Here is a 17,955-nt window from a genome sequence, read left to right on the forward strand (position 1 = left end):
TTAGCCACGTATTAAACTGTATAATCTTCCTAGTTCTGGGCTCACTAGCACATGGCATGGGTAGCAATCCTGAGATCATTACCCTGGAGGCCCTGCCCTTTAACTTAGCACCTAACTCCCTGAACTCCCTATGCAGAACCTCATCACTCATCGTAACCTTGGCATTGGTACCTACATGAACCCTTCCTATTCACCCTTCTTTTTATGAATGCTAAGGATTTGATTTGAGATATTCTGGACCCTGGCATCCGGGTGGCATCTTGTTCTTGCCTAGAGAGCCTCCTGTCTCTTCCCCTAAGTAACGAATCCCCTATCACCACAATGTGCTTCTTCTCCCCCTTTCCCTTCTGAGTCACAAAGCCAGACTCAGTACCAGAGACCTGGCCTCTGTGGCTTTCCTCTGTTAAGTCAACCCTCTCAACAGTATCCAAGGTGATATACTGTACCTGTTGTTAAGGGGCAATGCCACAGGAGCACTGGCTCCTTAACTCCTTTCCCCTTCCTGACTGGCACCCAGTTTCTGGGTCCTGCACCTTAGGTGTAACTGCTCTCTATAAGTCCTATCTATCACCCCTTCAACCTCCCAAATGTTCCGAAATTCATCCAGTTCTGGCTCCAACTCCTTATTGTGGATTGTTGGAATCCGCAGCTGGATGCCCTTCTCATAGTTGTAGTCAACAGGGACATTGGAGGTCTCCCTGCCTTCCCGCATCCCACAAAAGGAGCCTTCCACCATCCTGCCTGGCATCTCTACTGTCCTAGCTTTGCAGATATAAAGGGAATTAAGAAAAAATTGATCTTGAGCTTTTCTTTTCTTTGCTTTCTCTGAGCTGAAGCCTTGAAGAGGCTCAAACCTCAAGATCGCCAGTCTGACTCTGTCCATTCAAACAATGTCTGTTGTGATGATGGCTGCTGCGCTTTTTCCTACATTCCTTTAATTTGCTCTTGCTAATCAATCCCAAATGCCGTTTAGTCACTGGTCAAAGCTTTATTTCACTGTAGCATCCACTTTTCTACTCAGACGGTAGACTTGAGTGAAATTCCCTCTTCTGAAAAAATCCGATGCCCTGATTGGTTGCTGGTCAAAGCTCTTTTTTGCTGAAGCGACCCTCTGCTCGCTTTTCTACTCGGGCAGTGGACTTGAGTGAAATCCACTCCTCTTAAAAATTCTCATGTCTGGATTTGTCATGGGTCAAAAGAAATAGTCCCTCTAATTTGTAATAACTGCATCCTCAGCCTTCTTCCTTCCTGCCTTCTCCCAGCTCCCGCCAAAAAGACCTCGACCCGCACCAGTGTCCGTCATCAAAGCCTCTCTGCCCAGCATTCTCTAAAACATTCTCCCAATTCTACCATCCTGATTGGCTGACATAATATTCCTAAGTTGCATGACCTAACCCCTTATCTTTAGCTCAAACCAAACATGCTAAAAGCAGAACAGACTGGTCTTACAGAACTACTAAAATGAAATACCTATAGCATAGCAGAAAAAATCTTAACCAGGGCATTACACGAATATCTCTGCACATTTTCCCACTTGCAAATTCTCCAACAACATTTGCACGGTGACAAATCGCACAGGTAACACCAGTTTCTGTACTGTACATAAATATTTCTCATAGCTGCATGTTCCTAACCTCATGAACTTTTGATGTAGCAGTTTCTACTGTTTCATTAAGCCATTCTGCTTTAAAAGAAGTAGCAGTTCTTTTGCGTTTCATGCCCTTTGCTTCTTTGGAACTTGACATAGTGAATCAATAATGTCTTCAATAAAAACAGTATAAATAAACCATTTCTAACATCTGCAGATAAATCATCACAAACTCTGCATTGTCAACACTGTCCACATCAGAAACTGGAAAAGGAGATTTTATTGTGTATGATCATGAAATATACTGAACGTGCCAATGAGGTAGAGGGTGACATCCTTTTGTGTGCAGTTTAAATTCCTTGTGAGCCAGTAGCCAAAGATGTGCAGAGGGACCTTAGAGGGAACTTTAGCCAAAGCTCTTTCTTGCTGTAGTGACCCACTGCTCCCTTTTCTAGTCAGGCAATGGACCTGAGTGACATCCACTCCTCTCAAAACTTCTGATGTTGGATTGGTCACTGGTCAAAGCTTTTTTTTTCGCTGTAGCGACCTAGTGCTGAGCTGCTTGGAACACCAAATCTACCTCTGCAGAAGCATTTACTAGTGTATCATAAGTGCAGGAAATCAATCCTCCTATCCCAGCATCAATGATACAATCCCCTAGATGCCAGGAACAACTTTGGAAATATCATAATATATCCTAAATGTACTCAACAATATCTGTATTTCAATATACATTGATATGTATTCACAAAAGATTGAAAGCTATCTAAAAATACATGATGATTCTGTGAATTCCCAACCAGAATTTGAGCAGGAAATGTACAAAAATACAAACAAATCCTTAAAAAGAGGTGACATAGGATCAGAAAATGTAGTGTAGGGTGAAACTGCAAGAGCGAAAAGACCCTGATGGGAGTTATATAAAGGCCTCTGAACAGTAGCCAGGATGTGGGCAAAATATTACAATGGGTGAGAGAAAGGATATTTGAAAAGGGAAGTGTTATGACCATCATGGGGGATTTCAAAATGCAGTTAGATTGGGAAAATACGGTTGGTGCTGGATCCCAAGAGAGGGAATTGATAGAATGCCTATAAGATGGCTTTTTAGAGCAGCTTGTGGTTGAGTCCAATAGGGGAATGGCATTTCTGGATTGGGCATTAGAAAATGGCTTAGATTTGATCAGGAAGCTTAAGGTAAAGGAATCCTTAGGAGGCAGTGATCATAATATGATAGAGCTCACTCTGCAGTTTGAGAAGGAGATGCTAAAATCAGAAGTATCAAAATTATAGTGGAGTAAAGGGAATTGTAGAGGCATGGTCAAAGTTGATTGGAAGGGGTGACAGCAGAACAGCAATAGCTGGTGTTTCTGGGGGAATTTCAGAAGTTCCATCGCAAAGCTGAAGAAGTATTCTGAAGACAGAATGAGGCAACTGTGGCTGACGAGGGAAGTCAAAGAAAGTATAAAAGCAAAGAGAGGGCATATAATATAGTAAAAATTAGAGGGAAGGCAGAGGATTGGGAAGCTTTTAGAAACCAAATGAAGGTAATGAAAAAGTCATAAACAGAGAAACATAGAAACATAGAAAATAGGTGCAGGAGTAGGCCATTCGACCCTTCGAGCCTGCACTGCCATTCAGTATGATCATGGCTGATCATCCAACTCAGAACCCTGTACCTGCCTTCTCTCCATTCCCCCTGATCCCTTTAGCCACAAGGGCCATATCTAACTCCCTCTTAAATATAGCCAATGAACTGGCCTCAACTGTTTCCTGTGGCAGAGAATTCAACAGATTCACCACTCTCTGTGTGAAGAAGTTTTACCTCATCTCAGTCCTAAAAGGCTTCCCCTTTATCTTCAAACTGTGACCCGTTGTTCTGGACTTCCCCAACATCAGGAACAACCTTCCTACATCTAGCCTGTCCAATCCCTTTAGAATTTTATATGTTTCAATAATATCCCCCCTCAATCTTCTAAATTCCAGCGAGTATAAGCCTAGTTGATCCAGTCTTTCATCATATGAAAGTCTTGTCATCCCAGGAATCAATCTGGTGAACCTTTGTACTCCCTCTATGGCAAGAATGTCTTTCCTCAGATTAGAGGACCAAAACTGCACACAATACTCCGGGTGTGGTCTCAGCAAGGCCTTGTACAACTGCAGTAGTACCTCCCTGCTCCTGTCCTCGAGTCCTCTTGCAGTGAATGCCAGCATACCATTCACCTTTTTCACCGCCTGCTGTACCTGCATGCCAACTTTCAATGACTGGTGTACAATGACACCCAGGTCTCGTTGCACCTCCCCTTTTCCTAATTGGCCACCATTCAGATAATAATCTGTTTTCCTGTTCTTGCCACCAAAGTGGATAACCTCACATTTATCCACATTAAATTGCCCTGAATTTGCCCACTCACCTAACCTATCCAAGTCACCCTGCATCCTCTTAGCATCCTCCTCACAGCTAACACTGCCGCCCAGCTTTGTGTCATCTGCAGACTTGGAGATGCTGCATTTAATTCCCTCGTCTAAGTCATTAATAAATATTGTAAACAACTGGGGTCCCAGCACTGAGCCTTGTGGTACCCCACTAGTCACTGCTTGTCATTCTGAAAAGGTCCTGTTTATTCCCCCTCTTTGCTTCCTGTCTGCCAACCAATTCTCTATCCACATCAATACCATACCCCCAATACTGTGTGCTTTAAGTTTGCACACTAATCTCCTGTGTTGGACCTTGTCAAAAGCCTTTTGAAAATCCAAATATACCACAACCACTGGTTCTCCCCTATCCACTCTACTAGTTACATCCTCAAAAAATTCTATGAGATTCGTCAGACATAATTTTCCTTTCACAACTCCATGCTGACTTTGTCCGATGATTTCACCGCTTTCCAAATGTGCTGTTATGCTGTTATCATATCTTTGATAACTGACTCTAGCATTTTCCCCACCACCGATGTCAGGCTAACCGATCTATAATTCCCCGGTTTCTCTCTCCCTCCTTTTTTAAAAAGTGAGGTTACATTAGCCACCCTCCAATCCTCAGGAACTAATCCAGAATTTAAAGAGTTTTGAAAAATTATCATTAATGCATCCACTATTTCTTGGGCTACTTCCTTAAGCACTCTGGGATGCAGACCATCTGGCCCTGGGGATTTATATGCCTTTAATCCCTTCAATTTACCTAACACCACTTCCTTACTAACATGTATTTCCCTCAATTCCTTCATCTCACCAGACCCATGGTCCCCTACTAGTTATGCACTGTGAAAGTATGCTAGCTGCAAATATCAAAGAGGATATGAAAAGTTTTCTTGAGATATATAAAGAGTAAAATAAGAGTGGATATCGGACTACTGGAAATGACATTGGAAATGTAATAGTCATGGGCAAAGAAATGGTAGAAGAACTGAATAAGTATTTTGCATCATTCTATACTATAGTAGACACTAGCAGAATGCCAGTAATGCGAGAGTGTCAAGGGACAGAAGTGTTATTTTTGGAAGCTGAAAAGTCTGAAAGTTGGTAGGTCACCTGGACTACACATTACAGTTCTGAAAGAAGTGGCTGAAGAGATTGTCTCGGCATTAGTAATGATTTTTCAAGAATCACTAGATTCTGGAATGGTCTTGAGGACTGCAAAATTGCAAATTCGTCTGGTTAGCTGCCTATAGTTAATAATACGCTGCAAGGGGTTTGTGTTGGGACTGCTTCTTTACACATTGTATGCCAATTATTTGGGTTAAGGAACTAACAGCTTTGTGGCCACTTTTGCAGATGATACGAAGATAGGTGGAAGGGCAGTAGCAGTAAGGACGTACGGTGTTTGCAGAAGAATTTGGATAGATTAGGGGAAGCGGCAGAAGGAATTTAGTGTAGGGAAATATGTGGTCATGCACTTTGGCAGAAGCAATAAAGGCACAGACTATTTTGTAAATGGGGAGAAAATCCACCAATCAAAGGTGCAGAGGGACTTGGGAGTCCTCGTACGCGATTCCCCAAAGGTTAACTTGCTTGCTAAAGTGGTGTTAAAAAAGGGAAATACAATGTTAACATTCATTTCCAGAGAACTTACAAAAGCAATGATGTGATGCTGAGGCTTTATAAGGCATTGGGCAGACAGCACTTGGAGTATTGTGAGTTGTTTTGGGCCCCTTTTCTATGAAGAAATTGCTGGCATTGGAGAGAATTCAGAGGAGGTTTGTGAAAATGATTCCAAGAATTCAAAGGTTAACATATGAGGTGCATTTAATAGCTCTGGGCCTGTACTTGCTGGAGTATAGGAGAATAAGGGGGGATCTTATTGAATCCTATTTAATATTAAAAAATCTGAACAGAGTGGATGGGAGAGCATGTTTGGTGTAGAGAGCACAACCTCAGAATTAAGGGATATCCATTTAGAACTGACAGGAGGTTTAGCCAGAGGGTGGTGAATCTGTAGGATTCATTGCCACAGACAATTGTGCAGTCCAAGTCATCAGACATATTTAAGGTGAAGGTTGAAAGATTGATTAATCAGGGTGTCAAATTTTATGGAGGAAGGCAGGAGAATAGTGTTGAGAGGGAAATGAGTCAGCCATGATGAAATGGTGCAGCAGACTCAATGGCCTAATTCTGCTCTTAGGTCTTTTGTTTTATGGAAATAAGCATTCAATATTATTTAAATTTTAAAAATCTCAGCAAGTAACCAAATAAAGTCATGACAAAGCTCTTGTATTTTGCAGTTGTGTCTGTGAGCTCTATTTGCATTTATTACACATGCAATGTAATATAACAGATTATTAATGTTGATGTGGTCACTGGATGATGTCAAGCATGCAATAAAACAGCATGCCAATCCTTTACCATTAGTCTCTACAGCCAAGAGGAATTCTAATAATCATTATATAATACGCTGTTCATCTGAATTTGATTCAATTTGTGCACAAAGCAATAGTATTTTCTTTTTCTCTCGTCCTTAGCATTTTCTTAGGATTGAGGATAACTCAATTCTATGTGTTCTAAAGTGACTGATGAGGCTAACGTAGGACTTTTTCATTTTGCTTGGGCACGGGGAACACTGTGACAGGAGTATGGACTGGACGACTGATCCAGGACTGGGAGAAGGATAAAGCTGGCATGTGGAAATTAAAACAAAAAACAACAAACATACAAACAAAAAGAATGGTAGCATGGAAGTGAGCCAGTAGGTGCTGTTGTTTCACATCTCTAAGGACCCACATTTGATCCAGACTTCAATCTCTCTCTCCCTCTGGAGTTTGCATGTTGTGGCAGCATTGTAGAGTAGCAGTTGGAACAATGTTTTACCAATGATCAAAGCTTGGGATTCAATTCCTGCCACTTTCTGTAGGAAGTTTGCACATTCTCCTTGTGAAAGTTGGGTTTCCTCCAAGTGCTCTTGTTTCTTCCCATATTCAAAAGACTTACGGTTGTGTTAGGGTTAGAGTTGTGGGTAGGTTATGTTGGTACGGGAGTGCGGCAACAATTGCGGGCTGCCTCAGCAGAATCCTCAGTCTGTGTTGGTTGTTGATACGAATCAAAGAATTTCGCTGTATGGTTAAATGTTTCGATGTAAAATGTGATGAATAAAGCTGGACTTTTATTATTTTTGTCCTCCTATGTTTCTGCTGGCTGCTTTGGATTCTTCTCACATTGCATGGACCTGCTTGTTGGTTTCTATCTTCCTATTTTATATTTATAACCACATGGAAGGAGGCCAAATGAGGTTAGAGTTTGATAGATTTTTAGCTATTTGGGGAATTGAGGGATCTGGGGTTAGTGCAGGGAAGTGGCGCTGAGGTAAGGCATTAGTCATGATCTTATTAAATGGGTGAGGTGAAGTGAAGGGCTGAATGGCCTGTTCCTACTCTTAATTGCTTTGTTCCTTTTTGGCTCCGGGGATCAACCCTATTAGTCCCAGACTTTTTCTCTTATTCTCTCTCACACATACACATCAACAGCCATTGACCTTCACTGGGGGTAATGTACAGTATATTAATCGGCACACTTGCCAGTTAATTTTACTACTGCAAATTACCACTTGGTTACAAATGAATCAAAACAGGTTGGGCATTTGTGAAAGGCGTTTGGGAGCAATTGTGTTTGTGTGTGCTTTAATCAAGGGGTCATAGGGTCCTAGAGTCATACAGCATAGGAACAGACCCTTCAGTCACAATGCCCATGCCAGCCATGCACTAATAGTTCCACTTGGTCTATTGTCTTTTATCCCTTGGCAATTCAAATCTTGTTTGCTGCTTCTTAAATGTTGTGAAAGCACCTGCCTCCAACACCTCCTCAAGCAACACGTTTCAGATTCCAAGCACCCTCCGGGTGAAAAAATTCTTCCTCAGATTCTTCCTACACCTCCTCTCTCTCACCTTATACCTATGTGATCTTGTTGTAGACGCCTTCACCATGGGAAGAAGAAACTTGTCATCTAACCTATGTTGCCACCCATCATCCTGCTCCATTGCAAGTAAAACAAAGCAAGCAACAATCTGCTGGAGAAATTGAATGGGTTGAGCAGCATCTGTGAGGTGAAAGAACTGTTAATGCTTTGGGTTGAAACCATGTCCTTCATGTTCCCTTTCCCCTTCACTCCCTCTGAACTCCACTGCATCAGTGAGAGGGGTAATAACCAGTGCATGGGGTGGGGGAGGTTGTTGGGATGGACCTCAAGGTGCCTGGTAGACTGAAAAGGGCCTTTTCTCTTTATAATGGCTATCTCCCCTCTTCACTCTCAGTCCAGATGCAGGGTTTTGACGTGAAACTTTGATAATTCCTTCCTCCCAACAAATACTGTTCAATGTCCTGAGCACCTCCAGAAGATCTCTTGTGTCTCAAGGGTGTAAAAAAAAACAACTTATCCAATCTCTCATTATAATTGAAAAGCATGAATCCAGACAACATCCCAGTGAATCTCCTCTGCACCCTCGCCAGCACAATCACATCCTTCCTCTGGTGTGGCAAACAGAATTACTCCTGATACTCTAAGGGTGGCCTAACCAATATAAAATTATAACACAATATCCCTCCTCTATTATTCTTTGCCAAAGGTGATGCAGGCAAACATCCCATATGCCTTGTTCACCATCCTATCTACCGGTTTATGTGGCAGTGATAGAGTATAGGAATGAGCACAATTACAAGTCTCCTGCTGTGCTTAGCAACCAGTAGTGAAAGTCAGAGGAGCCTGGAATGGGTGGGAGAGGGAAAAGAAGAGGGAAGGGTCTGCAAAGGAGGCAGTGTATGTTGAGAGAGAAAACTGAGTTGGAAGTGATACCCCTGAGCTGGCCCTCCCTCAGTAGTCTCACTCCTCTGCTTTATTTCACTCTGAGACCTGCTGATCAGAGGTAGCCCCACACCCTGTCTTGTCATCTCATCAGTGGGACACCACACATCATGAGCGGATAGGGGAGTGGCTCCAGGGCTGGGAAGTGAGGGGGACTGTGAAGAGGACTTGGATTGCAGATGGTTAGTGGGAGAAGGTGGACAGCAAAGGGGCAGAAGAGAGAGGATGTAAAGGTTATCTGATGCAGGGAAGTAAAGAGGAGGTGAAGGGGAGAAGGAGGGGGTCTGGGAGCAGGCGGGAGGGCTGAGTGGGAGACCAAAGGAAAAGATATTCAAAGACTGGAAGCTTGAAAGTTCAGAGAGGTGAAGAGGAGGGTGAGTGTTGGAGAAAGTGAAAAGAAAACAGTGACCACAGGTACGTGTGTGTGTGTGTGTGTGTGTGTGTGTGTGTGTGTGTGTGTGTGTGTGTGTGTTTTCTGAAGAACATGTCTATCCATATTTGTGTACATGTTGTCCTTGCATCAGAGCCACAGGAGCTGCTGAAAGTCAATGTCAAAGTTGAGTTTATTGTCATCTGCACAAGTATATCTATGCACACTTGCAGAGAAAAGCTAAATAACAGCAGCATCCCAGGCACATAGCATCATATAAGCGGCATTCATGAGAAAGATATAAAACTGAACATTCATTGTACACAATTTTTACAGTTGAATTGACTTTATTATTACTGTCATCCTTCATATACATGAGGAGTAAAAATCTTTACATTACGTCTCCGTCTAAATGTGCATTGTACAATTTATAGTAATTTGTAATAAATAGTATGTACAATATAACATAGAACTATAACATAGAAATACAATCATATCAGCATGAAATAATCAGGTGCAGGAACAAGAAGGAACACAATTAGAACAAAAAATAAACAAAGTCCATTCTAGCGCAGTGATCGAAGAGCGGCTATCTCCCCTCTCCACTCTCAGTCCTGGTGCAGGGTTTTGACAAGAAACATTGATAATTCGTTCTCCCCAACAAATGCTGTTCACCTTCCTGAACTCCTCCAGATTCTTGGTTTACCAGTGGTAGGGAGGGACGAACATTCAAATTGCCATACCAGAGCATGATATAACTAATCAAGATTCTTTCAACAGCACATCTGTAGAAGTTTGTTCGAGTGTTTGGGTGCCAGACCAAACCTCCTTAACTATCTAAGAAAGTAAAGAAACACAAACACAAGAAAATCTGCAGGAGGTGGAAATTCAAAGCAACACACATAAATATTTTTTTTCAGAAAGAAACTGAGAGCTTTAAGGCCCTCCTGATGGGGGATGGAGGTGTATAAGGACTGGACATCTATAGTGAAAATGAGACAATCTGGGCCAGGGACCTTGAAGTCATTGAAATCCATCTTGATGGCATGAACATGGCCTCCTCTACTGCCGCGATGAGGCCACACTCAGGTCGGAGGAGCAACACCTTATATTCCGTTCAGGTAGCCTCCAAACTGATGGCATGAACATTGTGATTTCTCGAACTTCTGGTAATTGCCCCCCTCCTTCACCATTCCCCCATTCCTGTTTCCCTCTCTCATCTTATCTCCTCACCAGCTTTATCACCTCCCTCTGGTGCTCCTTCGCCTTCCCTTTCTTCCATGGTCTTCTATTCTCTCTTATCAGATCCCCTTCCTCCAGCCCTTTATCTCATTCACCAGTCAACTTCCCAGCTCGTTATTCACCCCTCCCCCTCTTACGGTTTCACCTGCCACCTTGTACTTCTTCCTCCCCTCTCCCAGCTTCTTACTCTGACTTCTCCCCTTCTTTCCAGTCCTGAAGAAGGGTCTTGGCCCAAAACATCGACTGTTTATTCTTTTCCAGAGATGCTGACTGGCCTGCTGAGTTCCTCCTGCATTTTATGTGTGTTGCTAAGAAAGTAAAGCCATGTTTTCCTTAATATTATACCTATATGCTGGGTCCAGGATGGTTCATCCGATATGTTAATACCCAGGAATTTAATTTCATTCTGTCAAGTGTGAGAAGCTGGTAAGCACCCAAGTATTATGGCCTTGAAAAGAATACTAGGAAAATAAAAAGTGGTGGAATTTTAGATCTTTAATTTTGCAGAAAATATATAAAAATAACATTGAATGATATACAATAAACATAGGTTTCATTGTATTACAAACTTGTAATCAAATAAGAAAAAATAATTGAGCATTACAACTTATCAGTGCAGATAGAGGAATATTGTCATTAACTATACTTTAATACATAGATGCTATGCAGAAATAATTGTTTAAGTGATATAGCTTTGGAGAATGATTTCATCCAACAATGGATAATTCTTCTAGCTTTTTGCTATGGGAAAAAGACAAAGGAAATTGTTAACTAATCATTTGATCTCTAACATTAAGACAAAAGAGATCTGTAGCTATTTCCAGTCCGTATCTACAATAAAGCTTACTGAATAAATTATCCCTGCCCAACTCTTACACTTTATTTTAAAGATGTCTACAAACTCAAATTGTTTTTTTTTTTTTTGCCTGCTATATATGTAGATGCTGACTCATTCATTTCCTGTGATATTTCAGGTTTTCATCATCTGGTCTCTTGTGCCCAATGTGTAAATCTGTTTTTCTGTAGATATGGAATAGCTTGGCTTTTGGTTTGGTTTTCTTTTTTCCCACAATATTTATTTAAATTGTGTAGTCATTAAGCCAAAGAATGTGCGATGAGAACATTGCTATTTCATCCATTCTATGTCAACAATCTCAGTTTAAAAACAATATGTTTAGTGCAGAACATTTGCTTGTGCATCCTGATCAAATCAAAGGTGTCAGAGCCACTGTAAACATACATAAACAAATTTTGCAGGTATGGTTCTTTTTTATTTCCTGCAGCAGCTGCCTTGCATGTGATTGTTATCATTTACCAAAAAAGCTTCTTTAACTGGAAAGCTGGTAAATGCAGGCGAAATAAAAAAAACTGAACTTTTTTTACACATACATTAAGATGTTCTGTCCTCTAACTTTTCATCAATAATCTATGATGCTGGAGCTATTACCATAGAGTATTTTTCAAATAATTGTGCTTGTAATTTCAAATAAGATCCATATAACATAATACAAACATTTGAATCAATCTTAAGTCTGATAGAAATTTGCTCAAAAGTGATATCCAAAGATAGATTAAAATATCACTGTTGTTTATTTTAATCACTTTAGTGAATGAGGAAGGTTTTTTGATTGTGCATGGGGTCGTAGATGAGAGGGAGTGGGAAGCCAGATTTTCATCTGAAATTTTTCCAAATTATTTTAATTGTTCATTTGCTGTAGTAACCAGCTTTGCACTTTTAACACAAAGTCAAATTAACCTGCAACAAGTTAGGTAAAGATTAGAGTGTGCCCATACCTGAGAAAGTGCAAAGTTCTTTTCACCCATCTTTCTTCCGGATTTGCGCAAATAGCTCGTCCTCCAATTGTGTAGAATCTGTAAAATATATTCAAATAGAGTTTGTCAATTAAGGCATATTCCCAGTGCTAATTCAGTCCAAATGATATTTCAGTATCATGTACTTACATGACTGCATCTATATCACACATCTCATTAGATTGTTGCATCACAAACCCAGAGATCAGTCGGAATGGTAGTCGAGATTGGGAGTAGCGGAGACAGCAGTCTGCCACTGAGGAGAGAAAAAGTGGGAAGACACATTTATGGTTTTACATGATAAGAATCTTTATTACACTTTATAATTATAAAATTCAATAATTCATTTGTGTATTAAAGTTTGAATTAAAAATAATCAACATCCTTATAACGTTATTATTTTTCCAGTGATCATTTATTTATATAAATTGAGACTTTAAATATGAATTAATGATCTGGCTTAAATTCCACCATGGATTCCGGAGAGCTTCTATTAATAAATACCATACCATTTAGCATAAAATAAGCCGTTGTCAATATGAGTAACTGTGCATTGTTATAAACACCCAACTAGCTCACCAATGTCTTTCAGGAAAGGAAAACTGCTTGATCTTGTTCTCAGCTAAATGCCTGTTGTAGATAGGTAGATATTTGTTGTGTTAGGAATTACCACAAAAGCCCCTGTATTGATTAAACTGCACAAATATGCAGTGAGCTCCAGTTGCTTGACACTAATATGGTGCTAATGGAATAGTAGACCTATGGAAACTTCAACATCAGTAAGTTCCCAACCAAGTCTTGCAATATTTGGAAATCCTTTTTTTTATCTTAGTTGGGTCCAAATTCTGGAAGATCCTACTGAACTACAAACTTTGTATATTGTGGCAATACTTTTAATATACAAACTGCAACAGCTCAAGCTGATGTTTCATTGCTATCTTCTCAAGATTGGTTAGGAATGGGCAATAAACTCTGGTCATGAGTAAATTTTAAAAATTAATAGGACTTTCATCTTACTGATCTCCGATATTTTATACAGTGGATTCTGGTTATTTGGGCCATCGGTTAATCAGGGCAGCCATTTATTTGGGCATCTCTTAAAGAACAAAAACTAATTGAGAAAACTACCAGGATTCCCTTATTATATATTTGGCACACGATGCTGCTTAATTGGGGCAGGAGCCAGTTGCCAAACAGATTCTAACTAGCGTCAGTTGCATGCACTTGTGTAGCCATTAGATGCTACACCATGTTTAGAGTGAACGGTTTTTAAATAGCATCAGATGCGCGTGTCTGTATTCAAAAAGGAGTGATTTTTGTCTGCTGATAGTTGCTGAGAAATGACCAGTAAGACAAGTCAGAACTGTTTTGCTCACTGCTTTTTCAAACATTGAGGCTTGGTGATGCCAGAAACAGACGGGAAGAAATGAAACTATTTCACTACTTCAGCAAGTTAAGAACTATGAAGAATTTGAAGGGTATTGGTATTGACAATCATCTTGCACTATATGAAGGCAGTCCATTATCTGCACTAGGTGTCTGTGCTGATTTCATTCACTGCGTTCACTCAAGGAATTCCTTCATACCTATTAGGAACTGATATATATATATACACACACATATCAAATCAACAGAAATAATATCAGTCTTATTCTGTACCTTGAAATGCAGTTAATTAAATAACAGATGTAGACTTACTTGCAGAGGTTGAATCAACGACCATGTTCAGAATCAAGAATGAAAACAAAGCAGCCACTGACAGATGCCTGAGAGCTCTCATGTTTGAAGCAATTTTTTCTCGTGATACAAATGATTCTAAGATCTCCAACTGTGCATTGAACTTGTGATTTCTATCTTCTACTTATATAGAGAAGATTCTGCGTTTAAGTAAGACATGTCATGGGAAAATTTACACAGATACAAAAGAGAAACAAATTCCCCTCATTACAAGCTTCCTCTTCTCTTTTTCCACTGCAATCACAACTCAGTATCAAATTTCAATTACATTGTACCAATTCAAAATACAAAAGAAAAAAAATGTCAGTCTGCAAAAAGCAAATAAGCAGGAAAAAAAATTCAGTAAAGTTGACATGCATATAGATTTACATGTTTAATACAATATTAATAAAGCTAAAGAAACAGAATTCTGTGTGATTATCACCTATAAAATTGTTCAACATTCATTGACGATACTGATGTTAACTCATTCAGTCTCTTCCTATCAGATATATTCCCTTCGTCTAATTAATTTCTCCTCCATCTTCTATGATATTGAAAACTATCTTTTCTTCACAGTTCTAATGAATGGTCCTGAGACAATAACTGCTTTTCATTGATTTTGCATTGATGCTGCCTGACCGCTAAGTGCTTCTAGTATTTTCTATTCAAAGGTTATTTCTTCGCAATTTTCATTTTTATAAATATTTTCAGCAGGTTTGGAAGATTGTGCCCAAAATCCTGAATGTCTGTATTGCGTTCTCCATCCAGTTAATAATCTTCATTTTATTTAACATAAATAGGCCATGTAAACCACCATTCTCTGCAATTGAAGACTAACTTGTTTTTCTCTTATTTTCAGTTCTGACAAAAGGTCCTTGACCTGAAATGTTAACAGTTTCTTCTTCCACAGGTGCTGCATGATCTGCTGATCATTTCCTGCATTTTCTGTTGGACTATGTAACCATTACTTTTTCTGATTATTTTGTTAGATTGAATAGCTTATATTTATCAATGTTTATTTTATTAAATTAATTTTTGTGACTGGCCTGTTGCTGACAAGCCCAATATTTATTGCCTATGCCCAATTGTTTATGAAAAGGTGGTGGCGAGATACCTTCTTCAAGCACTGCAACTTTTGGCCCTACTGTGGTGTGGAATAGGGATGGGATGAACAAGTTTTGTAAGCTCAGGGTAGGATGAAAGTAATTACAGGCATGGAAGGTTGGGGTGAACAATAGGAGAGCACAGTATAGGAGACCTACCTGAAATCAGGTCTGAGCACTAGGTTTGGACTTGCTTCGTCATTGTGTTTTTAAATGTTGCTGCTGTAATGAAAGAATTTCCCTCTTGGATTCAATAAAGTGCATAGTTATTATTATTATTATTAATATTATTATCCCATATGTGCATCATAGAACATCCCAGAACTTTGAGTCACAGAGCCTGAAAATAGACCCTTCATCCCAACAGCCTGCATAAACCCACCAAACATCCATGTGCCATGATCCCCTTTGATCCCCATGATCCCCATGATCTCCCTTGAGTCCAGATGTGCTTGGGATGTAATTGGACACTGCCTCGAATATCTAGGGTTTCCTATCTGTCAAGGTGTCAAATGTAAAAATATTGAATGAAAATCAAGAATTGTACAAGTCAAGATTTAACAAGATTTGAAAAATCCCAGGCTTTCAATTACATTTGCTGTATCTGAAATTTCAAAACTGCGGTGCCTTTACAATTGGGGAAAAGAAATGTCAGTGAAGCTGTGGCAGATGTTTTGTTCAAAAATACCCTGGTTTTATTTTTAGCCTCTGAAAGTGTAAACTTGCACACGTGCCAGGAAATTCTTCAAGAGACTAATCTGAAATTCATATGTTGATAAAGTCTATCACATGAAAAATAAAGTTCTTCATAATGCATTGTATCAAATATGAAAATGATACCATTCATACGTCCTTTGCTATATTTGTGTTCACTGCTGCAGAGTTCCTGAGAGCTCAGTTTTGGGAGGTTACCTATTCTTTGTGTCATTGACCTTGTGAACAGTCAACCATGGTGCCAGAAACTCCCAAATTCCCAAACCCATCCATGCTTTTCAATATGTATCTCAATGGAGGGTTATGGGCTGAGTGCAGGTCGGTGGGACAGGTGAGAGCAAGAGTTTGGCACAGACTAGAAGGGCCAAGATGGCCTGTTTCCGTGATGTAATTGTTATATGGTTATATATACATATACACACACACACACACACACACACACACACACACATATATATATATATGAGAGAGAGAGAGAGAGAGAGCATCATTTCACAACTTAAAGAGAGGATGCAGGAAATATGTATTCCGTTAGAAGTCACAGTAAGTAATTGACAGGGCAAGAGGCAGAAAAAGAAAGCAGAAAGGATTTGAACTCCTGAGGGAAGTTACTAAGATAATTCTGTAAATGGTTGTGGAAACCACTGTGCCCCCCATTTCTAAATTTAACATTTGGATAATATACAGTAGTGAGGAAATGAGAGACAGATTAATTCAGTCTGTTAATCAGTCATTATGAATGGCTTCAATTTGGGTTTAATACAGGATCCATGGCTTTTCCCAAGGAGTTTAATGAGCTAACAATGGAATTCTTAATAAAAACCTTAGCTCCAGACCTGTTCTTCAAAGTGACTGTGAAATATTTTCTTTATATATGTTGATCTTTGTTTTGACAAACCTTTGGGGTGAATGTCTTGAGTCTGATTCTGTTGTTTGATATCTACAGTTTAGATCTGTGCATACCTTTTACAGGTGTCAGAGGGTTGCCACCAATACCAGAAGCAGCACTCTAGTTGCACACTCTGCACAGGGTATACATTCACAAATTTATGTCAGAACAGTGGTGCCTTGGGAAGCCCAAGCACTCACATAGCTGGTGCCAGAATTCTGCAGCCTTCTTGAATGAAATGTGCCCTCTGCTTAGCCTGATGAACTTGCTCCAGTAACCAAACATTCAACTCACAGATCACTTCAGGATCCAGCTAGAGACAGCTGCAAGATTTTATTAGAGACAGCTGTGTATTAGTAAGTGAATGAGGCATCTTTCTCCGACCAGTACTGGTGTTGTAACAGAAAATTGCTATGTACATCAATGATCATACATAACACCAATCAATATGAGAGGACTCTTGGATATCCTCATCCTGATAGGCTGTGGATACAATGGAAGATAAACTGCAACCAAATGGCAAATTCAGACTGACTAGGTCTGACATACCCGTATGAAAATATGAACTTGGAGGAAGTGAAGGCCACTCATTCCCCAAGCTAGCTGTGCCATCTATTCATCATGGGTAATCAGACTGGAAATTCAATTTGGCATGCTTGTCTATCAATGGTAACCTTTCTTGTCTTTGCCTATCAAGAGTATATCTACCTCTGCCTTAAAATATTGGAAGCTTCTGCTTCCACTGCCTTTTGATGAAGAAAGTTCTGAAAACTCACAATCCTCTCAAGAAATAAATAGAATACCTCATTTGTCTTAAATTGATAATATTTATTTTTAAATAAAGATCCTAGTTCTACAGTTTCCTACAGGAGAAAACATTGTCTCCACATCTTGATTGTCAAAGACGCTCAAAAGGTTACACAAAGACAGGAAATGCAAGAAATAGCAGGCCTGTCAGCATCTGAGGAAAGAGAAGCAGAGTTAACATTTCAGGCCAGAGATCCTTTGCCGCTCAGGATTTTATATTTTAATCACTTTTGTTTTCACTCCAGGAAAAAAAATTGAGTTCTGTTAATCTCCAGCAAAAAAGTGAATGGCTGGAGGAACTCAACATTTCGAGTAGCATCTGCTGAGGGAAAGGAATTGTCAATACTTCAGTTTGAGATATCTATAAGGGCCCTGCATTACTTCATTTTATACAGTACCATGTTCTTAAATGGGTGATTCAATATT

At 39.8% G+C, this 17,955-nt stretch overlaps 1 protein-coding gene and 1 long non-coding RNA gene across 2 annotated transcripts in view; one reads left to right on the forward strand and one right to left on the reverse strand.

Annotated features, from left to right (window-relative positions):
* Positions 1-17,955, forward strand: part of LOC140195958 (uncharacterized) — a 155,794-nt gene that overhangs the window by 103,024 nt on the left and 34,815 nt on the right. The window lies entirely within an intron of this gene.
* LOC140195957 (C-C motif chemokine 20-like) lies at positions 11,037-14,110 on the reverse strand. The gene is made up of 4 exons (XM_072254647.1): positions 13,996-14,110; positions 12,448-12,553; positions 12,280-12,357; positions 11,037-11,226 (listed from the first exon to the last, which is right to left on the reverse strand). The coding sequence occupies exons 1-4, from the start codon at positions 14,075-14,077 to the stop codon at positions 11,193-11,195; spliced, it is 300 nt and encodes a 99-aa protein (XP_072110748.1). The 5' UTR covers positions 14,078-14,110; the 3' UTR covers positions 11,037-11,192.

Source organism: Mobula birostris, chromosome 4 (genome assembly GCF_030028105.1).
Source record: "Mobula birostris isolate sMobBir1 chromosome 4, sMobBir1.hap1, whole genome shotgun sequence".
NCBI lineage: Eukaryota > Metazoa > Chordata > Chondrichthyes > Myliobatiformes > Myliobatidae > Mobula > Mobula birostris.

Coding starts and splice junctions, on each gene's coding strand:
- LOC140195957 (XM_072254647.1), bottom strand. CDS start 14,077: ATGAGAGCTCTCAGGCATCTGTCAGTGGCTGCTTTGTTTTCATTCTTG. Junction 12,554..13,995: donor CGTTGATTCAACCTCTGCAA/GTAAGTCTACAT, acceptor TTCTCTCCTCAG/TGGCAGACTGCTGTCTCCGC. Junction 12,358..12,447: donor TGTGATATAGATGCAGTCAT/GTAAGTACATGA, acceptor TATATTTTACAG/ATTCTACACAATTGGAGGAC.